The 20,858-nt window shown below is 42.3% G+C and overlaps 1 protein-coding gene across 3 annotated transcripts in view; it reads right to left on the minus strand.

The window, feature by feature from the left end:
- Positions 1 to 20,858, minus strand: part of Argk1 (Arginine kinase 1) — a 108,063-nt gene that overhangs the window by 35,482 nt on the left and 51,723 nt on the right. The window contains exon 2 of one of the 3 annotated variants that reach the window (XM_019046375.2): positions 14,179 to 14,339. The exons of the other annotated variants lie outside the window; for them this stretch is intronic. Coding sequence (XP_018901920.1) covers positions 14,179 to 14,264 — 86 coding nt within the window. The 5' untranslated portion in view covers positions 14,265 to 14,339. The remainder of the gene's footprint in view (positions 1 to 14,178; positions 14,340 to 20,858) is intronic. 3 annotated transcript variants of the gene reach the window in all.

Here is a 20,858-nt window from a genome sequence, read left to right on the forward strand (position 1 = left end):
GGTTCCCTTCGATAAAAGCCGAATTTAATTGGAAAATTTTTAATATTTTTCGTCAAATTTTTCGAACGATTTTGTTCGCGATTTGATCTAAAATACCCGAAAATTCCAAGGATTAATATGAATAACTTGCCTCAAAAATCCATGTTTTATTCGGAGAAATTTAGCAACTTTCGAATGTTTATACGGCTTTTTTCCTTAGAACGGTGTGAATACTATTGTGCGTATAATTATGACTGATGCATGACCTATCGAGCTGCTTGACGAGAGAGTTTTTCAAACTGGCAGGGGCGGTCTGGCCAGGTTTCCGCACATATACGATTCAGTTGAACTACGTTGAGCAGAAACAAACAAACAAGCAAACAACATTTTTTTGAGGGGAGGGGCTGCTTTGAGCTCAACTTTTTCTACTGATGAAAATTGAAAACTGAAGAAAAGTAGGTACTTTGAGTATGAAACTTAAGGTTGGATTGTATCTTTTACTGTCAGTAGAGTTTTCCGACTAGGAAAATATTGCTTTTCAGAGCTGAGTATTATAAAAGTATGGCCATCTCAACACTTTACTACGGTAAAAGTGCCACTCCCTGTTTGATCGGCAAGCTTTTGGCTTTCATTATAGCCCTTTCGCCTCCAGCTCTGGACCAAAGTAAACATACAAGATGCCTAAAGAGTTCTAGACGTGTCGGGATTTCCTAATTTTGAACTTCTAAAATGCGTTATTAACAAACTTTAATTAAGAATTAACTTTTTTTCGGAGTATAATTCATTTTTCCTTCATAGCACAAAATCCTCTCGGTCCGTTTTGTTTACATGATCCTAGAGCATGTTCCCTGAGAGCTTCATAAAAAGACTAAATCTAACGAACCAATCAGAGAGCAGCGCAGACATGGCAATACTCTCCCTTACATGCACTTCATCCGGTCTTAAGTTGGCAACACTTCAACCACTTGCCCACTCTACCGACTCGTCACCTAAGGGACCTTCACAGAAGTCACGGAAACTTTAAAAAGCTCACCGGTGTAAAACTTTCTGCCTCTTCGCGTAATAAAGATACCCGGAAGTGCCGACGACAGCACCGAAGACAGCCAAAACCGCCTTAGTTCTGCCGCGCATCTTCTTCAACTTTCAACACACTTTATTCACTTCTCCACCGAATTTTAAAGTCTAATTCACTATTAAAAGCTCCCGTTCGACGAGATAAAAGTTCTGAGGGCGTCCTCTAATTTCAAAGTCGCGAGAACAGCGATCGAGAAGCTTTCGACGCGACGCCTCGGTATGTAACACTGCTCTCCTAGCGTCGACTGTCATTACAGCCAATCAGCAGACGTGCTTCGATGGCTTCTGTGTACTGCGCTTAATTTATTTGATCTTTTGATTCGTTTTGTCGTCCTGAAGCTGTTTTTTTTTTCTATTGATCCTCGGCGAATTAACCGAGACTCGCTCGCTTCGTTACGTAAAAATGGACCACTAGACAAGGCACGAATTCAAGCATTCTGATGCATGTTTCTTAACCAGAATTTCACGTAGAGCACGATTCGCGCAACGAAAATTACTGAAACCAACTCCTTATGAAGATATTAACCTTTTTATTTCACATTGGTTACGCGGATTTTGAACTGCGCGCTCATAAGAAACTCAAAGCTCTACGTGAGTCAAATCGCGCACTACAACATTTCAGCAAGCCTCTCAATCGAGCAATGTTCATTTTCCCTCCGTGTGTTGTTCAAACTATAAGCAATTTGCTATAGCTGAGCCAAAGCGTCAAGATTGAGGTTGCCAGATTTTTATATCGCAAGAGACTGTCATGATAACTTTTAGCTCGCGATGTGAATCACGCAGAACAATGAGTTTTCATGAGCGGGTGGTTTGAATTCACACATCAGGAATCATTGAATATCTTGGTTAGGAGTTGATTTCGGTAATTTTCGTTGTGCGTATCGTGTCTACGTGAAATTTTGGTCAAGAAACATGTATCAGAATGCTGAAATTCGTACCTTGTCTAGTGGTCCATTATGGGACTCTATGTCTGATGGAACACGGTAGAAATAAAATTGGGACCGATGAAAGTGGCGAATAAAGAACTCGGAGGAATTGAGGGGCTTGGAGGACAAGGCGCATAAGTGCAGTTTTTTTAAAAAATTGAGGTGTTGATGATTTCAAGTAAAATAAGCCTTAATGCATATCCTGTGAAAATTCGCCCCAAATTTCAATTTTTAAGCATCAAAAAGTCAGTTTAGACTTTCTTTCCGCCATAAGGATCCATGTAATTTCAAAACTTCAAACACGTATTTCTCGAAATAGCAAAAACTGCACTTCATGCGCCTTGTCCTCCGATTCCCTTACATAAAACATATTTTTGATGAAAAAATTAATTAAAAACACGAAGATTACAAGGAAAGTCACCGGTCCTTAGGACAAGACGCTAAACTAAAATGCTTGATACAACTATATCAACCTCTGAGCCGCTCAAATTGCATCAATCGATTTGAAGGCGAACTTGATTTCTCACTCCCGTTTTTGGATGAGGAAAGTGAAACATGCATGCTTCATAACCACCAAACTTCGATTGTTGTAATTTTGAAACTTCAGAAATGTATTTCTCGAAATTGCAAAAACTGCGCTTATGCGCCTTGTCCTTCTAGCCCCTCAATTCAGCCTGAATTTTTTCTTCTCTCTTGCTGATGAAAAATTTTCCTGCATCGAACAGGTTTTTTCGGTCAGTCCTCGAGTTTCCCAATCTCTATAGGTTCAGAAAATTTACTCATAATCAGACCTCTGAAATTTCGAAATTTTTCCACTTCCCGCACAGCCAGGCTGTAAATCCATCTGGCACTAAAACTCATTTCAACTTATTCCTCGCTGAGAAACGATTGTCACACGCTTATTTTTAGAGGCAATTTTTTTTAGAGAGTGCTCTCTCAGGGTAACATTAGAGCGGTTACGGCTCAATTTATTGGCTAACCTTGGGAAATAAGTGAACTAATGGACCGCAGCGGGAAAATCTGCATTGAGATGAAACGCGGCTAATTGAGCAGAATAAGCAAGTCGCAAAGCGTGAAAATACGGAAGGACGGAAGAGACTGAATATTTCGCACTTTTTCGCCGATTCGTTCATTAGATAGCTCCGGATTTTTAGGTTACGCTTGCACCGATTTAAGCGAATTCAATCAGTATGTTGGAGCTTTTTTGCCAATGTGCGTTAAAATTCAGCATAAAGTTGAAAATCTCAATGCAAAGGGAAAAAGTTCACATGAGCACAGTTCTCCCTCAAAAAACACAAAAAACTCCAACATACTGTCTTACGACCCGTGCGTCCACCGCAATCAGTTTGTGTAAACTCAATCAATAGTGTATTCGAAAGTCACTAATATTTTTCCTAGAAATTTTCATATTCTTCAAATCAAATTGCGAATTATATTCTCTGAGAAACGGGGAAAAAATATCTCATGGTTTTCTCGAGAATTCGTATTTTATCGAAGGAAATTAGGCAACGCCTGCTGACTTATACGACGTTTTTCCCTCACGCGGCAGCAGGGGGGTGCAACGAAGAGGGGCATGGGGGAGGGGGTGGAGGTTGCATATCCCAGCGTTGCGAACATGCGAACAAGCACCTGCCGGAATCTGTGGATCGAGGATCCCTTTGGAGAGATCGGGAGGGATACAGGGAGGCTGGATGCACGGAGCCGGCGCTAGGGTGGCGCCAGACATTCCAGACGACGCCCTTCGCCGCCTGGCAGCGCTGTCTAGCGGACCAATTCGACCCTAGCTCACGCTGTTCCCACCGGGCGTATCCTCCTAGACAGGACCAGGATCCGGAAACCTGGCTTACAAAATTTCTCTCTAATAGCAGCAGCTTTTACTCAATATTCGAAAAGTGTATGTTTGCACCGAATCCAGAGTGACTATAATTTTAGACCTCAAAATAAAATTCAAATAAACACAATTTTCCTTAATAATTGTACTTAAGATCGAAAAATGATAAATTTAATCGGAATACATTCATTTCATTCATTGAATTCATTTGGTTTTTCAAAAATGAGGATCTCATGATAGGATCAGTACCCCTCTCGCTCGATTAACATGTATTTTCTCTTAGTTATCTTGCTTTTCCCTCCTTAGAATATAGATTTTAGAGGATGGAAAGATTGAGAGGCTCAAAAGAAGAAAAACTAGATTTAATTTAAAAGAAAATTGGATGGAAGTTTAGGGTACGCAGTATTGATATTTGATATTAAAAGGAAAGCTCTTTGGGATGATGTACACCTAAATATCCTTGTGTATTTAGTACCTATCCTTACACAAACCCATAAAAAATAGTGCATATTCCGACTTTAAAAATCAATCTCTCTCATTCTTCCCGGAATGGGTCAAAAGAGGAATCCGAAAATTCCATTGATATTTTACTTCAACTTTGAAGGTTGTTGATTTTCAGCTCCGATTATTGATTTTTTTTTTTTTTTAAAAAATATGGATGGCAATAGTTTTTTTCCGATACGAGGATAGGGCAGAGAAGATTTTAGAGAATAGTAAAAGTAAAATAAGTTCAACATAATTAGAGTTAGTATTTCGCTCGGTTAAAAGTTACCACCATTTTTGAATACAGAGAGGCTTCTAATAGAATCGAGATTTAGAAATAACTGATATCAAAATCCGGTCTTTTGCTTTAAAAATAATTTAAGGCAGAAATGTACCGGCCGACAGACTGATTCTCATACATAAACCCTGAAAATACTTCATGCATTCCGAAAAAAAACCTTCATTTTGCGTCTGAGAAAGATAGGCAGGTAACAAGGAGACACTTATCGAGGAAGCCTCGCATACATGCAACAAGAACATTGTCTGGCGCATTGACCCCGTCCAATTACATTACCGAAAAAGGTAATCGATTCTCGAATTAAATCCACAGCAATTACGAGCCGCGAGACCAATTAGTCGGTGATAATTGCTCAATCCGTCTGCGCATAATTAAATACCTAGACCAAGCACATTCTATTCGTAGGTATCGAACTGTAGCAGACAGACACCTAACCTCACTCCGAACTCCGCAAGCGAGCAAATAAAGAGGGGGAAAAGGTGTGAAAGCACTCAAGGATCGAAAACCGCGTGAATCAAAAAAAGAACAACGAGAAGATAAGCGGTTTCGAGGGCGGGGACGGGATTTTGAGGTTAGAGCAGAGGGCTTACCCGGCGTTTTCGACGACCGCGCGGTCGGTTTTGGACGTGCAGCCGCCCATGGCTCAGAATTTCGCGCACTGAACTCACGGGAACAAAGCTTCGCGGAAGTTGCGGGATTTGCGGAACTTGAAACGTAGCGGGAACACGGAAATAAATCGGGCGGCACTCATTTACGCACGACGCACTCCGGGTCGGACTCGCTCGGAAGACACGACAAGACAGACATCCCCTAAATTGAGGGGTTGCATGCGGATCGATACTTTTTCCCGCGCTCTTTCGATTCAGCTGCCCATTTCGACCCCCCCCCCCCGCCCCCGTCGCCCCGGCGCGGCGCTCGCAGTTGCTCCTGCTCCTGAGCTCTGACTCTACGCGGCGTTGCCATTTCGCGAATTCTCGAGTTTGGTGGTGCAACGAGGGTAGTATTTTACGTAAGCTTTTACGGTGCATTTTCACTCCTGAAAGACAACAATTTTTTAACGATTAATCTTGCCATTTCGCAAATTCTCGAATTTGGTGGTGCAACGAGGGTAGTATTTTCCGTAAGCTTTCACGGTACAGTTTCGCTCCTGAAAGACAACAATTTTTAAACGATTAATCTTGCCATTTCGCAAATTCTCGAATTTGGTGGTGCAGAGAGGGTAGTATTTACCGTAAGCTTTCACGGTACATTTTCACCCCTGAAAGACGACTATTTGTCAACGATTAATCTTCTATTACGCCGCCGCGTAAAATCTGACATTTTTTCCACCATGGCTTGTAGTATTTTATGTATATAATCATCGCAAATCCAAGAGACATTACTCTCAAACGAACAAACGTTTGATTTCAGCGAATTTTGAAAGCTCAGGTTGGCAACGAAGCTCGTGCACATCACCCCTGCGGGGCGAGATTGTGAGATGTCATCGTGTGCGTTGTATTTGGAGAAGTGTGCAGGTCATCGTTGTCAAATTAGTTGTAATTCCCCTCCAGATTAGATTATTTGAAGAATCACATAAGTGCCTACGCAGTTTCTATGATAGATACGTCCTTCTTCAAAAGAACTTTTATACAGACCAATCGAGAGATGTGAGTAAATCTATGTCTCAGCTACAAAAACGCTTATCTTCATTCACGACGTTGGAAAGTTCCAAATCATCCCGGATTTTTTTGAGAAATAACCAAGGAAATTTCTCCTCCTGATCGTTCATGATTTTTAATCATTTCGTTGAGACATCAGCCCAGAAATTTCGTAGGAAAATTCTGGTATGTATTTTTCTGAAAAAAACCTTCATAATCGAATATCACCATAGCTTAAAAGGAAAAATATCGATATTTTGTTACCCTTTAGCCAAAGTATCACAAGCGCCATGCGACGTTTCAAAATATCTGCCGCCATTTTATTTTTTTGCAGATTTTTGTTGAATCTGTTAGAAAATTTCACCGAATTTTATCGGCAGCACAAAGAAAATTCAGTGAAATTCTCAGCTTCATTGTACAATTTCTTTGTAAAACAATATAAAATGGCAGCGGAAATGTTTAAACATCGCATGGCGCATGTGATACTTCGGCCGAAGGCTGACGAATTGACCATTCACGCCTCGCCACTGATAATTGGACTACATTTTGCAATTTGGAACGACAATATCTGGCTCAGTTTTGAAACGACGTATGTACCATGAATACCCCTATGCATATGAGTGTTTTTACTGATGACCTAGGAGTTGTAGTTCCTAATAGCAAAATGCAGGCCAATTATCCGAAATTCGGCAACGTCTGAAAGTCCATACGCCGTTTTCCCTTAAAATGGCACCACCGCTCGCGTGCGCGGTATTGCGAAGGGATTGCGCGGAGATCTCATCTCCCTTTCGGCGCCCCAGGGACGGCCATGGCCAGCGAGTCTGCACGGCGGCTGCGGCGAGTCGCGGATAAGCTCCCCTTCATCCCTTGTCCTTGTCCCTCCGCCGCTATCAACCCCTTCACACGCGAGTCTCCTTTCATCCATTTTTAATTCTTTAATATTCTCACCTACTTTCGAGGGTCCTTCCGGACTGCTCTTTCTTGTCCACCGCGCCGCACCGGTCCCAAGTCTCATTCAAGCCACTTTATTCCTCGTAATTTCCTCCCCGATGTCGTCATCGAGTACACCCTCGCCCTTTTTATCGCCTCCAGTCCGATTATATGCTGGCGCTCAACGCGCGCTATTCGTATCGAGTTCTTTTACGGTCCCTTTTATACTCTCGGAGGAATTCATTCATGACTACGCTTTACGTCCCTGTTTGGTCGTAGGTCAGTTAAGTAGGTCTGGAGATGAATCTAAGTAGGCTAATAAAGTGAAGATGGCATCTTTTCTCAATGATGCCTAGATTTTTTTAGTATTTCATCTTAATAATTAAAAACTAAAGACAATGGACCACTAGACAAGGTTCGAATTTAAGCCTTAGGATACTTGTTTCTTTACCAAAATTTCACGTAAGACACGATGCGCACAGCGAAAATTACCGAAATCAACTTCTTACGAAGATATTTAATGATTCTTGATGCGTGAATTCAAACCTCTCGCCTTTAAAACTCAATGCTCTACGTGACTCACATCGCGCGCTAAACGTTATCATGACAGTCTCTGCGATATAAAAATCTAGCAACCTCAATCTTGACGCTTTGGCTCAGCTGTAGCAAATTGCTTATAGTTTGAACAACTCATGGTGGAAAATGAACATTGCTCGATTGAGAAGCTTGCTGAAACCGTTGCAGTGCACGATTTGACTCGCGTAGAGCTTTGAGTTTCTTGTGAGCGGGCAGTTCAAATTCCTCGTAGCCTATGTGAAATAAAAACGTTAATATCTCCGTTAGGAGTTGGTTTCAGTAATTTTCGTTGTGCGCGTCGTGCTTCACGTGAAATTTTGGTGAAGAAACATGAATGAGGATGCTGAAATTCGTACCTTGTCTAGTGGTCCATTGGATTGCATTTTGCAAAAAGGAACCAGGATCATTAATTTATTGCTAAGATTGTGCAGCTCCTTTTGTCTTGGAAGGAACATCTGGTTATCTCTGAACAGTTTCTAACTTATTCGCTAAATACTGTAAATTTAGGACAAAAATTACCATGTAAATTTCTTATTTTTTCAGCATATAAATCGTTATACCGCAATAGATGAAGTTGCACAATCTTAGCAACATTGCAATGCCCTGGTTCCTATCTGCAAAATGCAATCCAATTAAAAGACTTGAAGACCCAAGTTGATATTGATGCGCCATTTTCAATCGTTTTTATGAAGGTTGGGCATTTTTAAGGTTCCGAGACGGTGCGTTGTCATTCGTACAATTAAATTAACTTCATTTTCCATTGGGGAAACACAATTTCTGGCTCATCTATAACAGCGTTATATAGGTCGTTATAGTGTAATAGGTTATAGGATCGCCTGAACTCTTAACAATCTTGTACCTTCTCGTCGAAATCCGAAGAAGCAAAAGGCGATACCACTATTCGAACTCCAGTGAGGTCAAATTGCCTACCCTCGTATTTGAAGGCGAACCGGGCTGCATTATGTTACTTGCCTCCCGAGTAACATTCTTTGACAAACAAAAGTCTAAACGGTCAAAACTATATCGCTACACCGCTATGGATACTCACAGAGGCAATTATAGAGGTGTCAAACAGACGGGCTCAACTGCATTGCAACGTTGCACAGTTTCATTTATACATTTAATACTTGTTAACTCTAAAATGGTTACACAATTTCGTTTGAAATTTCTTTGCAATTAAACGAATTTTTTTGGTAATGTACAACATAATATTTCTACCCGTTACCCTGGTAAAAATTGGCAGTAGAATCTGTGTTCCAAAATACCATAGACCTAAAGCCGACTGTAAGATTTTCAATAGCTTCTATAGCCAGCTGCACAATTTCTTATAGCCTTTTATTGCCGATGGCGATTGAGCAACAGCCAGGCGATAAAGTGTATGCTACATGTTACTAATTACGGATGCTAGGACTACCGCTCTATTTTTGGGCTGTAGTATCTTGATTTATTTTGCGCGGAAAGCTCCGTACTTTTGAAGGATGCCTGCCATTCCTAATATGTTGGAGCGCCTTCAATTTCGTATGATACTGTGCAATACATCTGGTGTGAAATAGTTGCTTCAAGCGCCGTGGCACGCTGCGGCGTGGCGGGCGGGCAGCCAGCGCGAAAAGCGCCTTAGCGCCTACAAACCTAACAGGGATACTTCACGCATTGCGCCATGCGTGAAGTATCCCAGTTAGGTTTGTAGGCGCTGGTGCGCGCTTATCGCTGGCAGCTCGCCGCTCCGCTCTGTGTTATGCTCCAATATAATCTTGCGGAGTCAGCGTTTTTCAACTCATGATTTTGAAATGTTTGCACATCTTGTATGGATTATTCTCATTTTAATTGATGAAAAAAATATGTATTGAAGGAAATTATAATGTGTGTTTTGTGAATATTATGTTGGCTCCGTATGAAACTTAATGCTTTCCAAAGCACACGAATTTCTACACAATTTCTTATACCCTTTTATAGCCGATGGCGATAAAGTGTAAAGCCCGGCGATAGGAACTATAGCCCAGCTGTATACTTTTTTATCGCTTCGTATAGCCCGGCTATATGATTTGCTCCGCTTTCTACAGCCAGCTATATGATTTTCTATTGCCTTCTTTAGCCGACAATAAGAATTCCTATGGTATTTTGAAACGCAGCTCCTATCGCCAATTTTTACCAGGGTAATAGATGGAAAAATAAGTTTTCAAGTGAAAGATGGAACGTTGCAATAAAAGTCAGCCCCCCTGCCTCTCATCCCTTCAATTACAATCTAAAGAGAGTGTATCGATGGTTTAGTTGAACCGTAGAGCAGCCAGGGGAATGACCCGCCAGGAATGCGAAAAATAATAGAAGATACACTATGGATAGACAAGTTTGGGAGGTCATTCACCCTGAGCTCGAACCCCAGGTAGGGCCATCGATGCAGCGCTCCGAACTCCGCCTAGACAGGCACGATCGAATCTTCAGACGCATTGTTCCCCATGCCATTCGTTATTCAATCGCCAGCCTCCACAAAAAAATCGCGCTAATTTCGCGCGAAACGACAGAAAATCCTCGGAATCCCGCCAGATTCGGCAACCCGACCCGCAGACAATGCGCATGCCGCAACGAGTACATTTTTCCACGGCGTTCCGGAACGGAACGCGGGATTTGGGAGGAATGTTAGAGGCAGGAATTTCGCAGAATCTGGGTGACGCATGCGCAGACGCTGAGTTATGCAATTGGCGGGCAATGGACCGGGATGCTGGGACTACCTGCCTACGCCTGAATGAGCCGGACCGGTTCTCGCTTGAGCGCGGTAAGCGGCAAAGCGCCGGCCACGCCGGTTGCCGGTAAAAATGTCTAAGGTGTCAGGTCTGTGGGCACGTACATCCTCCCTGGGTTGCCGCGTCGAGTTAACATAGGATGCAAGAGTGCAGTCGCACCTCAGAAAAGAGCGTAATGTGATGAAAATGAGCTTTTTCAGCTTTTTGAGATAAACGAAACTCAGCGCCAGCGAGAAAAAGCAAAAAATTGACTTTTCAACTTTTGGATGGAAACCAGAAGGCATTTTCTACGGCAGAGATCGGTATGCGGGTGCTTTCAAATAAAGGTCCAACTTAGGCTTCAAAGCTCCCTCCCCCTTCAAAATTGTATTTTGAATTTTGGGGCAATGTATACGGAGGAAAAAACTTCGTGCATGGGACCCGAAGTTGAGGTCACATGAATCTCTGAAGTTTTCGGATTCGAGATCCGAAAATTTGAGGCTTAGCTGCCGAAGTTCGGGTCAGACATCTGATCTACGTAGGTACATACCGAAGGTTCGGGTCACAATCAGACATCTGAGGTACTGCGGTACTTATCGAAGTAATTTGGATGTCTGAACCGACCTTCGGCAGTTGGACATCAAGTTTTTGGATGCGTGATCCGACAACTTCAGAGATCCACATGACCTCGAGTTAGTGTCCCATGCGCGAAGTTTTTTTCTCTGTGTAAGGTTCAAAATCAGGGACTACAGCTAGTAAAGCCGAATGGTCAGGCTAAGATGTGAAATTCGACCGCGAAATGTAGTACTACCTAAACTGGTCGTATTTCTGTCGAGCGGAACTAAGTGCATTATGACGAGAGCCCTGTTGTGCATATATTCTTATGGCTCTCAGGGTCCATGTATTATTGCACATAGTTCCGTTTGGCAGAAACACGTCCAACTTCGCTCCAATTTCACCTCATTTCCCAAATTTTCGTCATTGTGGCCGTCTTACCGACAAAATTTAAATAAAATTTCCAAGGCATGTCTCGCAATTATTTCAAAATAATCCATTTGTGAAGGGTCCAATGGGCTCTGGGCAGGGGGGAGGTGCCCCCTGCCCCCCTAGTTCCAGTAATGGCTGTAGCGGCAACGCAGACGATGACTCACCGGTCATCCATCGGAATGACCACGTCACGACGTCGTCGCGCTTGCCACGTCGTGCAGAAAAACCGCAATTTTCGCGCTCCGATCAGCCCGAAATTACTGATTTCAACCGCGATCTGCCGCGCGGTCCAGGCCCTGATTCTGGCGGGCAGCGGATGTAGCCAAGTGCCCCCCTCTCCGCGGTCCCCTATTGTGTTCGGGACCCTCGCCTGTTCCCTTCCGGCGATGTCGTTTCCCATTTTAATCGGACTTCTTTTACACGGCTTCTTATGGGGAATTTTTGAGACTACACTGCGATTTGGCAACGGTGTTCTCGCCTTTCCCATGGTTCTGGACCCCCCGCCCCCTCTCATTCCTGGTGGCCAATGTGGATGAGATACACTTGACGGTAGCCTCGCCGGATCCTCCCGATTGGAGTTGATGCGGGAGTAATGAGAATGAATTTCTGCACCGGTGTTGCCATTTTGCCGGGGATCGGATCAATTTTTAGTCGCAAAATCGAGGTTTAATGGTCAACTATCTTAGATCAGTGAAAATGTGATGAGGTTTGTCACCAGCGTTTCAATTTCACTTTTGAGTTTTAGTACCATTCGACCCTTTAAGCTCGATTTTTTGAGGCCTCTGAAGATTTTTCAGGAGCCGAATTGAATTTTGCCTAAGTATCGCGGCGCATTTAGTGAACAGTCATACGCAAAATGTACTTAAACAGGACTTGCAGTTGTGACTTTGGAAAGGTTGACGGAAAATCATCGATCAGAAAAATTAGGATCGCGGTAATTTTTAGGAGCCATGTTTAGGCAAGGTTTTTCATTTTTTAAGTTGCCTCAAAATTGAGCCTTTGCCGATTGTATGGGAGCATTTGGTGCAATGCGATGGCGCCTGCGGGCTTGAAACGCTGGTCGGAACGTCAACTCTCGCGACCAATAATTACGGACCTACCGCCATTCGAAATGTATGATGCTTGGCATCATCCACTACCCCAACGCACGCAGTCGTGTCTCCCACCTTAGAAATCGGCAGGATCAGCTCGCCTCATACCTGCACGCCGCGACCGATCTCTCAACCTGCTTTACCTGTGAAAGGTCGCATTCCTCTTTTTACGACTTCCCTGGATCTGCCCCGTGGGTCCAGGAACGCAACCTTCCTCCTCGTCACTCTTCGAGTCTCAGATCGGCCACCACCTCGTGCTGATCATCCTCTCAGTCGAAACTTTGATCGTATGAATTTCATATATTTATCTCTTTTTTTTGCACGATTTTACCCTTACTGAAAAAACAGTTCGGTAAAAGATTCCGAGCTCTTAACTTTTTTTATTTTATGAAACTAAAAAGTTCGATATGTGCAATATGCACCTAAGTTCGGAATCTTTTACTGAACGTCTTTTTCAGAGTGCATTCAAACAATGGAGATGTTGCATGTGTGAGGGATTGCGATTTGACTGTTGGTTCTTACGTAAAAGTTCGCGAGAAACACGATGGTGTCACTGGTTTTCTCTGAAATCATCTCCCAAGCTCAAAAAAAGCTCTCAAAGTGAGGCCAAAATGGAGGGGATATTCCGCCTGCCTTCATTTAGGGACTCCAAAACTGAAAACACGGCATCATTGCTGATGTATTTGCTCCCTATCTTTGCATGGAGAGTTTGTCTTGATGTAGAGGTGGACTCTCAGGGTAGGGCGGGATATCCCCTCCATTTTGGCCTCACTTTGAGAGCTTTTTTTGAGCTTGGGAGTTAATTTCAGAGAAAACCAGTGGCACCATCGTGTTTCCCGCGAACTTTTACATAAGAAACAGCAGTCAAATCGCAAATCCCTCACATATGCAACATCTCCATTTTCATAGCAAGTGATGAAAGTAAGTGAATTCGACCCGAAAAATAGCAACACTGTTTTATGCATCTCCGCTGAGGCCGTCGTCTGTCCGCGGCTTTATAATTGCGCCCGGAGACAAAATATCCCGGAGACGCGGCGCTGTCCCATTGCAATCATGAACGAAATAACCTAGAGACCTCGCGTTAATGACTTTTCCCGAGACGAAGTATTTTTGAGGCCCTGCGCTGGCTGTCCATAGCAATGCACAAAATGGGTGCGACGAAAGACGGTTTCGGGATACCTGCAACAGCAACACTGCCATGCCAAGTAAAAACGCCATAAATGAACCTTTAGATGTTGCTAGGCTCCCTTCGATAAAAGCCGAATTTACTGGGAAAATTTTTAATATTTTTCGTCAAATTTTTCGACCAATTTTATTCGCGATTTGATCCAAAATACCCGAAAATTTCAAGGATAAATATGAATAACTTGCCTCAAAAATACATGTTTTATTCGGAGAAATTTAGCAACTCTCGAATGTTTATACGGCCTTTTCCCTTAGAACTGTGAAATACTATTGTTCATATAATGATGACTGATGCATGACCTATCGAGCTGCTTGACGAGAGAGTTTTTCAAACTGGTAGGGCGGTCTGGCCAGGGGTGCTAGGCTGCTTTAGCACATTTTTCTCAAAATGTTTGATGGTCACTCATGGGGCCAATCATGCAAGCCCATTCGCAAAATTCTGAGGAGGAGCCAATGATATTTACCGAATGTTAGATTCCGGAACTTTGAGCTTGAGCCTCAACCTCGAACTAACTTTGAAAGCGCAAAGTACTCGAGAACGAATTGTCATCAAGCTAGGTCAATTGACACCTCATGGGCTTAAAGATTTCAACGTGAATGACTGGGAATCCAACTTTCCTTTGCACTGAAAGGAAAAAGTAATGTTGGCATTAATCAAGACTGTGACCATACTATTTTCGATCGTGACCAATACATATAAATCCTAGATTTATTTTTCAATTTACTTGTTGTCCTTCTCATCGAGAAACGTCCGAAAATCTTTGTGGGCTGCGAGGCAAGACTAGGCGTAACTGGACGTACTTATGGTATAAAAAAATAAATTAAATAAAAATAAATAATATCAAAATATACTCTTTTTGCTTTAACTCACTTCTACATGGTTCCTTTTAGCATATTGAAGAAAATGTTTCAAGAAAGGATTTATTCACGATTTACATGAGTTTTAATTACAGTAGACTCAGGATTATCCGGATTCGTATTATCCGGACTCTGGATTATCCGGATCGATTTTGCAACCATGTGACTACGTACGCATTCCGATAAGTGAGCGGATCCGCGGAGAAGCGGTCGCAAGGCATATTGGCGCCTGCAAGGCTGTAGGAATACTTCACGCATTGCGCCAAACAGTGAGGTCGGCGTGGAACGCATTAGCGCCTACTAGATTGCATAAATACTTCTCGCATTACGCCAAACGCAGTGCAGTCGGTTAGTAAGCCTAAAACGCACATTAGCGGCTACAAGACTGCATGAATACTTCACGCATTGCGCGATTTAATCGTTGTATTGTAATTTATCGTTGTCGGCTACCATTCACAATCACCATTGAGTCGTTCAGTTTGGCGTCAACCTTTTAAATTCGTGTTGGTATGTACATGATGTATACATAATAAGAATACTGTGGTGTTGGTTGGTGGTGTTTGATTTTACTATTCTTATCCGGATTTCTTTTTCATCCGGATCGGTCCCGGCACCAACTGGACTGAGTTAAGCAGAAAGGAACCAACCCACATTTTGGAAAAAATTGAGCCATGAGAGGTTTTGAACTCAACCACTGCTCTACTACCTATCGCCGAAAATTCAAAGTTTTTCTCGGAGCAAATTTTACAGAAATTGAACTTGAAGTTTATCTTTTACATTGAGTCTTATGTAGGAGCCAAACTTTAAACCTCTTTTTCTCGGTTCGATCCCGATGTGGCTTGGTTCCTTTCTGTTTAACTCCGTCCAACTAATCCAGATAATCCAGAGTCTACTGTAAAGTGAACTTTATCAATGGCAATGCAGGATGTCTGGAATGTCTGGTAGTCGAAGAAAACAGTTTCACTTCCAGCGTCTCGATGTTACAATAGACGTTGGTAAAAGACTGAAATGGATCCCTTTTCATTTCAAGTTCAACTTGCGTTAAAAGAGAAACGGAAGTGGAGTATCTTAACTTCCTTTGCGCGCGGTTCCGTTGGGATGAGCAGCGGCAATGCATGCTCGAAGACGCGACTAAAAGCGTGCTTTTAGATTCTCCTATTTCTCAGAGAATCGGGGAATCGTGTAAACAGAGCGACTTTGGATCGCGTGTCGGAATTGAAAGAGTGATCGGATCATGAGCAGCTTCAGTGTTAGTGTTGCCAATATACGAGTGAAAAGTAAGAATTCACAGTGGGATGGATTTTAAAAATCAGCTAAAAGCATTTAGTTCCATTTTTGAAAAAGAATCTAGGAAAAGCTCTCACTTGAGTTATTGGATTAATTCTTCATGTGGGGTAAATTTAAGCTATAAGTCTTGTTTCTTCAGTTTTCTTCTAAAAAAATGAAACTTGAGGAGAAACAGCAGTCGCGTTCTCTGCATACGCACGCTAAGGAAGAAACAACTCCTTGTGGGAGCTAACTATTGCTGATCGGAGGATATTTTCTGGCCTATCTCGTGAATTGAAGGCGCTTTTATTGTAATGCGCGAAAATTCCGTATCGTGACCCACTGAATCCATTCTGCTTCTTTCAAACTAACTACTCTTTGCAACGAGGAACCCCAAGTTCTGGCTTTTACATGCAAACACCTATCTAGAGACGGAAACTGATGACATCTACCGTCAACCCACCGGTGTGACGATGTAACACTCCTGAGAGAGTAGCCTTTTGCCCATAAACTGCACAAGACTGCATTTCCCGATGACTAATTTTTTTTTAATCTTTCGTTTTTTCAAAGGAAAACTACACAACGTAACATCTCAAAATATTCCGTGAAAGACACCTCACTATACAATAGTGTATTTTCATCGGAATATACTCTAAAAAAGATACGCTCACAAAATTTCAAGCCAGAATATAGCTCGGTTTTCTTGTGAAAAGATGAAACATGATAGGACATTCGGCAGCATTTGGCTGACCCTGCCAAATGTCATCCAATTGGACTACATTTTGCAATGAGGAATTGCAATCTGTAGCTCATTTTAGAAACAACATATGTGCCATTCCCATCAGTTCCCTTGTGCAGATAAGTTTTTTATCTATGAGTCGAAAATTTTACTTCCTAATTGCAAAATGAAGTCTAATATTTAGTCCGAAAAGGTCGGTGAGAAACGCAGTTCAGCTGATTCTGGCTGAATGAATTCTTTCTAATTTTTTCTGGAAACACCAATTTTTTCCCCCGAATACTTGGCAAAGCATGTTGGACTATCCGGGCGAAATCGGCGAGGGGCGGTGAGTCTCACGCGGCGCGACCGGCGTCAAGCGAGGAACTCGAAACCGGCGTTCGAGAGCGCGGATCAACGACCGCCTTGTCGCTGTCGATTGTCTCAACTTGAAAGTTCACTCGAGACGTTAAGGAGCTCAGACGTGACGTAGGAGTGAGCTCCATGCAGCCGTGCTAAGGAAAAACGCCGTATGAACATTCGAGAGTTGCCAAATTTCCTTTGATAAAACACGAATTTCCTGGTAAACCTATGAATATTTTCTTTCGAATTTTTTAGATACTTTTGTTCGCAATTTCACCTAAAGTTCCTGAAAATTTCAAAGAAAAATATTCATAACACTTCTCAAAAATGAACATTTTATTGAAGGAAATTTGGCAACTCTCGAATGTTCGCACGGCGATCTTCCTTAGCACTGCAGCATGCAGGCAGCTTCGTTCGGTATGGCATGGCACGGCCCTGGTTCTGGATTCGATTCCCGGGGTTACGCACAGCCGCACGGTGGATCGAGTTAATAGGAAAGGTCGGACGAAATTTGGAAACTTTAAACGCATATAACTTCGTACATGTAAAACTTTGAGGTTTTAAAAGTGGTTTCACTACTTTCCTCTTAAAATTTTCTTTCTGGAGCACCCTTTAAAATTTCAAATGTGATGAATTAAACATAAAGATCTGCAGTTTTAGTAAAAAAAATTATGTCTGAATTTTCCGATTGACTCGAATTGACTCGTTTGGAAGACAAGTCGGAGAAGTGCAGTTTTTGAAAAGGTTGAGATATTAATGATTTCAACTGAAACCAGTCTTAAAATATATTCTGCGAAAAATTCATCGCAGGAATTCAATTTTTAAGCATCAAAGAGTGAGTTTGAACTTTCTTCTCGCCACAGAGCTCCATGTAATTTTGAATCTTTGAACACGTGTTTTATTCGTGTGTCAAAACAGGGTTTTAGTTCCGATTTCATACCCCGGGACTGATAGCATGCATACATATGGGGGCTCATTCGCATTTTGAAATAAACGAGAAGAAAATGGAGGAAGGGGGGATATTATGCGTGACGCAGTTTAATCGTTCCCGATTTCTGAGGTATTCGTCATGCTGGAGTCTTCCTCCACCATGACGCTGCGATATGGAAAAATATTACATGTACACGGTCTACTCATGACTCACTAAACTGCGTACTCCAGCAATTTAAATATGGGATAAAAAATTGAGCGACATGTTACGTCATCGCAGTTTAGCCAAACCTGCTAATGCCGAATAAAAGCAACTGTGAAAAAAGTACAGCTGGGAAATAAACTGGTTTCTGATCGGAAGATGGCGAGAGTACAGGAAATTTCAGAGGTAATTTTAGGCGTATTTTGAGAAAGTAGTCTAATAATTGGAAGTATTTCTGCCAAACGGAACTATATGCATTATGACGTGAGCCTTGTTATGCATTCATTCTTGAGTCTTAATGCACATAGTTCCGTTTGGCAGAAATACGTCCACTTATGATGACGATTGTTATGTATAATCACAAGTTGGAGGTCGGTATAGCCTGAGCAACCAAAGATGTATCCAAACTTATATTAAACTTATTGAATGTCATGCTTATGCATTATTGAACTCGTCGCAAGATCGTGCTTAGATTATAATCGCATTGATTTTCATAGATTTGGTAACAAATTCTGACTAACCAATAAAACGTACCAGAGATAGAAATATAATCCCGGTTTATGACCTGAATTCCTTATTGAATTCCCTGTTTTCCCGGAGATTCCTCTTTATTTTCTGATAAAATCCCGCTATTTCCCAATTTTTCCAAGTTTTAGACACCATGATTTTTCCCAATTTTTAAACACCACTATTTTGAAAGCCTTACAATGATTAAAGCAAGCCACGGAGATACGCCCTGATCACCGATCAGATACTCAACAATGACCAAAACTGGAACGCATTTTCACCGGTGCAGCGTGACGGCGCGGCGCGACATGGTGCATTTCCCAGCATCCACTCGCAGTATTGTCAAATCTCAGGAAAACCCCTCTCTTTTCCCCTGATATCAACACATCCTTGGCAGAAAAGGCAACACATGTCACGCGACCTGAAAAATCTGATTTCACGCGCCGGCCGCGCGATTAGCGGCGTCACCTGTACTAAAGGAAAAACGCCGTAAGATCATCCGAAAGTTGCCAAATTTCCTCTGAAATGAGATTTATTTTGGTGTGAAATGCATGAATTTTTTTTTGTGAAATTTTGACCTTCCAGATTAAATCGTGAGTGAAAGCCTCCGGAAAGTTCAAATAAAAATTCATGTGAATTCTCTTAAAAATTCGGTCCGCGCGATCAGAATTTTGGCATAGTTTGTATAATCATACGGTATTCCTCGTTGGCAAGGCACGGCAGAGCACGTTGCGTGGAAATCGGAAAAAATTCACGCAATCAAGCGGAAATTTGGTGATTATGTCGGCATGACGTTGCCAGATTTGTTTTGAATGCGTCAACTAACAAGGCATAAAAATGAGCAATTTCAGGAGCGATCTGAATGGTACGGAAGCGGGTTAAATGTGACGAAGAACGAATTCATTCCGATCACCATGACCTTCGCGGTTGGAGCTGCAGCACACACGATCTTCAAATTTCAGTATAAAAAACCTGCCGACCTGATTGTCCTTGTCATAATTATATGACGTCATAATTATGGACGCGCGTTGACGCCGTTGCTTTTATGCGGTTCATTTCGGAGGCATATAACTACAGATAACGCGCTCGAATTGCATGTGGTACCAAATTTTCTTCCATAACTTTTTTGGAAAAGAGAACCGATTTCCCACAACGATAGAAAATCTCAAGACCATAGAAATTTCTAAAAAAATAGAGAAGAAAAATTAAAATATGATCAACGACTTGTCCCGACGTGGCGATCAACGCCAACCGATGGGTTGGTTATTGTCCTTTTTGAGCGTTCATCGCGATAAAGTATTCATTTACCCTTTTCTCCATACAGTAAAACCAGAGACGCGGAGAGATCCTCCATAGGTCTCTTGGCGATGGGGGAAGCTTATACTTTCGGGACTCCACGATTCAACTATTCAATTACTTACTATGTGGATATTGAACAACGTGTTGGGTATTTTGTTCTTCAAAGAACACTAAGTTTGGTAAACTTATTTGGCTCATTATTAAGCCACCCGAGGCTCATCATCCACCTGGTAGGTCAACAGTCAAAAAAAAAAGTGATGTCTGTTGTTGCCTTGCATAATTGTCCATCAGGAAGCGTTGATCCCAGAAAATAGAAACCTCCAACTAGTACCAAGAAGCTATTGGAGGGTGTCTGTTTGTCTCAGGTTGGAACAACTCCATTTTGGATTTTCCTGCCCTCAAGTCTCATTTCCCGCCGAGGGTCACATGATGAGGATCATCACAAAACAAACAAATTTTACCAAAAAACGGCAACATCGGCTGATTCTCCCCTGGGAGTAACCAGTCACGACGACAGGACGGTGAGATGTGGGAAGGGAATGGAATGGGAGCTGGATTTTCCAGCGTGTGGCGGAGTGTCAGGATTAGCGGAAAAGTACACGGCGTTACGTCATTCGCGTACGGGTTGATGCAACCTTGCTCGCTTGTTTGCCTATAAACAAAGCGAAGCTGCATGCAAGTCTAGGCCCTCGGCTATTATCCACGGCTCGTGCATGCTTAGAGTGCTTTCTGTCAGTCCATTCATGATACCCTCTCGTGCAGGGAAAACTCTACGTTAAACTGCTCATCCCGTGAAGAACATTCGTAGTCGCAGTAATTACAGATCGATGGGTAAAGTGTGAAAACACGTATCTTCATGGCAGCGTTTCAAAATTTCCGCCCCTATTTTATTTTTTTGAAGTAAAACAACACTGGAAAAAATGTCGCTTGGATCTAGAGTCCAGACTCTTGAAAAACATTGACAAGAAAAAACACTCTTGATTCAATCGGGTTCTTGTTTGAAT

The sequence above is a fragment of the Bemisia tabaci genome, chromosome 6, assembly GCF_918797505.1.
Source record: "Bemisia tabaci chromosome 6, PGI_BMITA_v3".
NCBI classification, from domain to species: Eukaryota; Metazoa; Arthropoda; class Insecta; order Hemiptera; family Aleyrodidae; genus Bemisia; species Bemisia tabaci.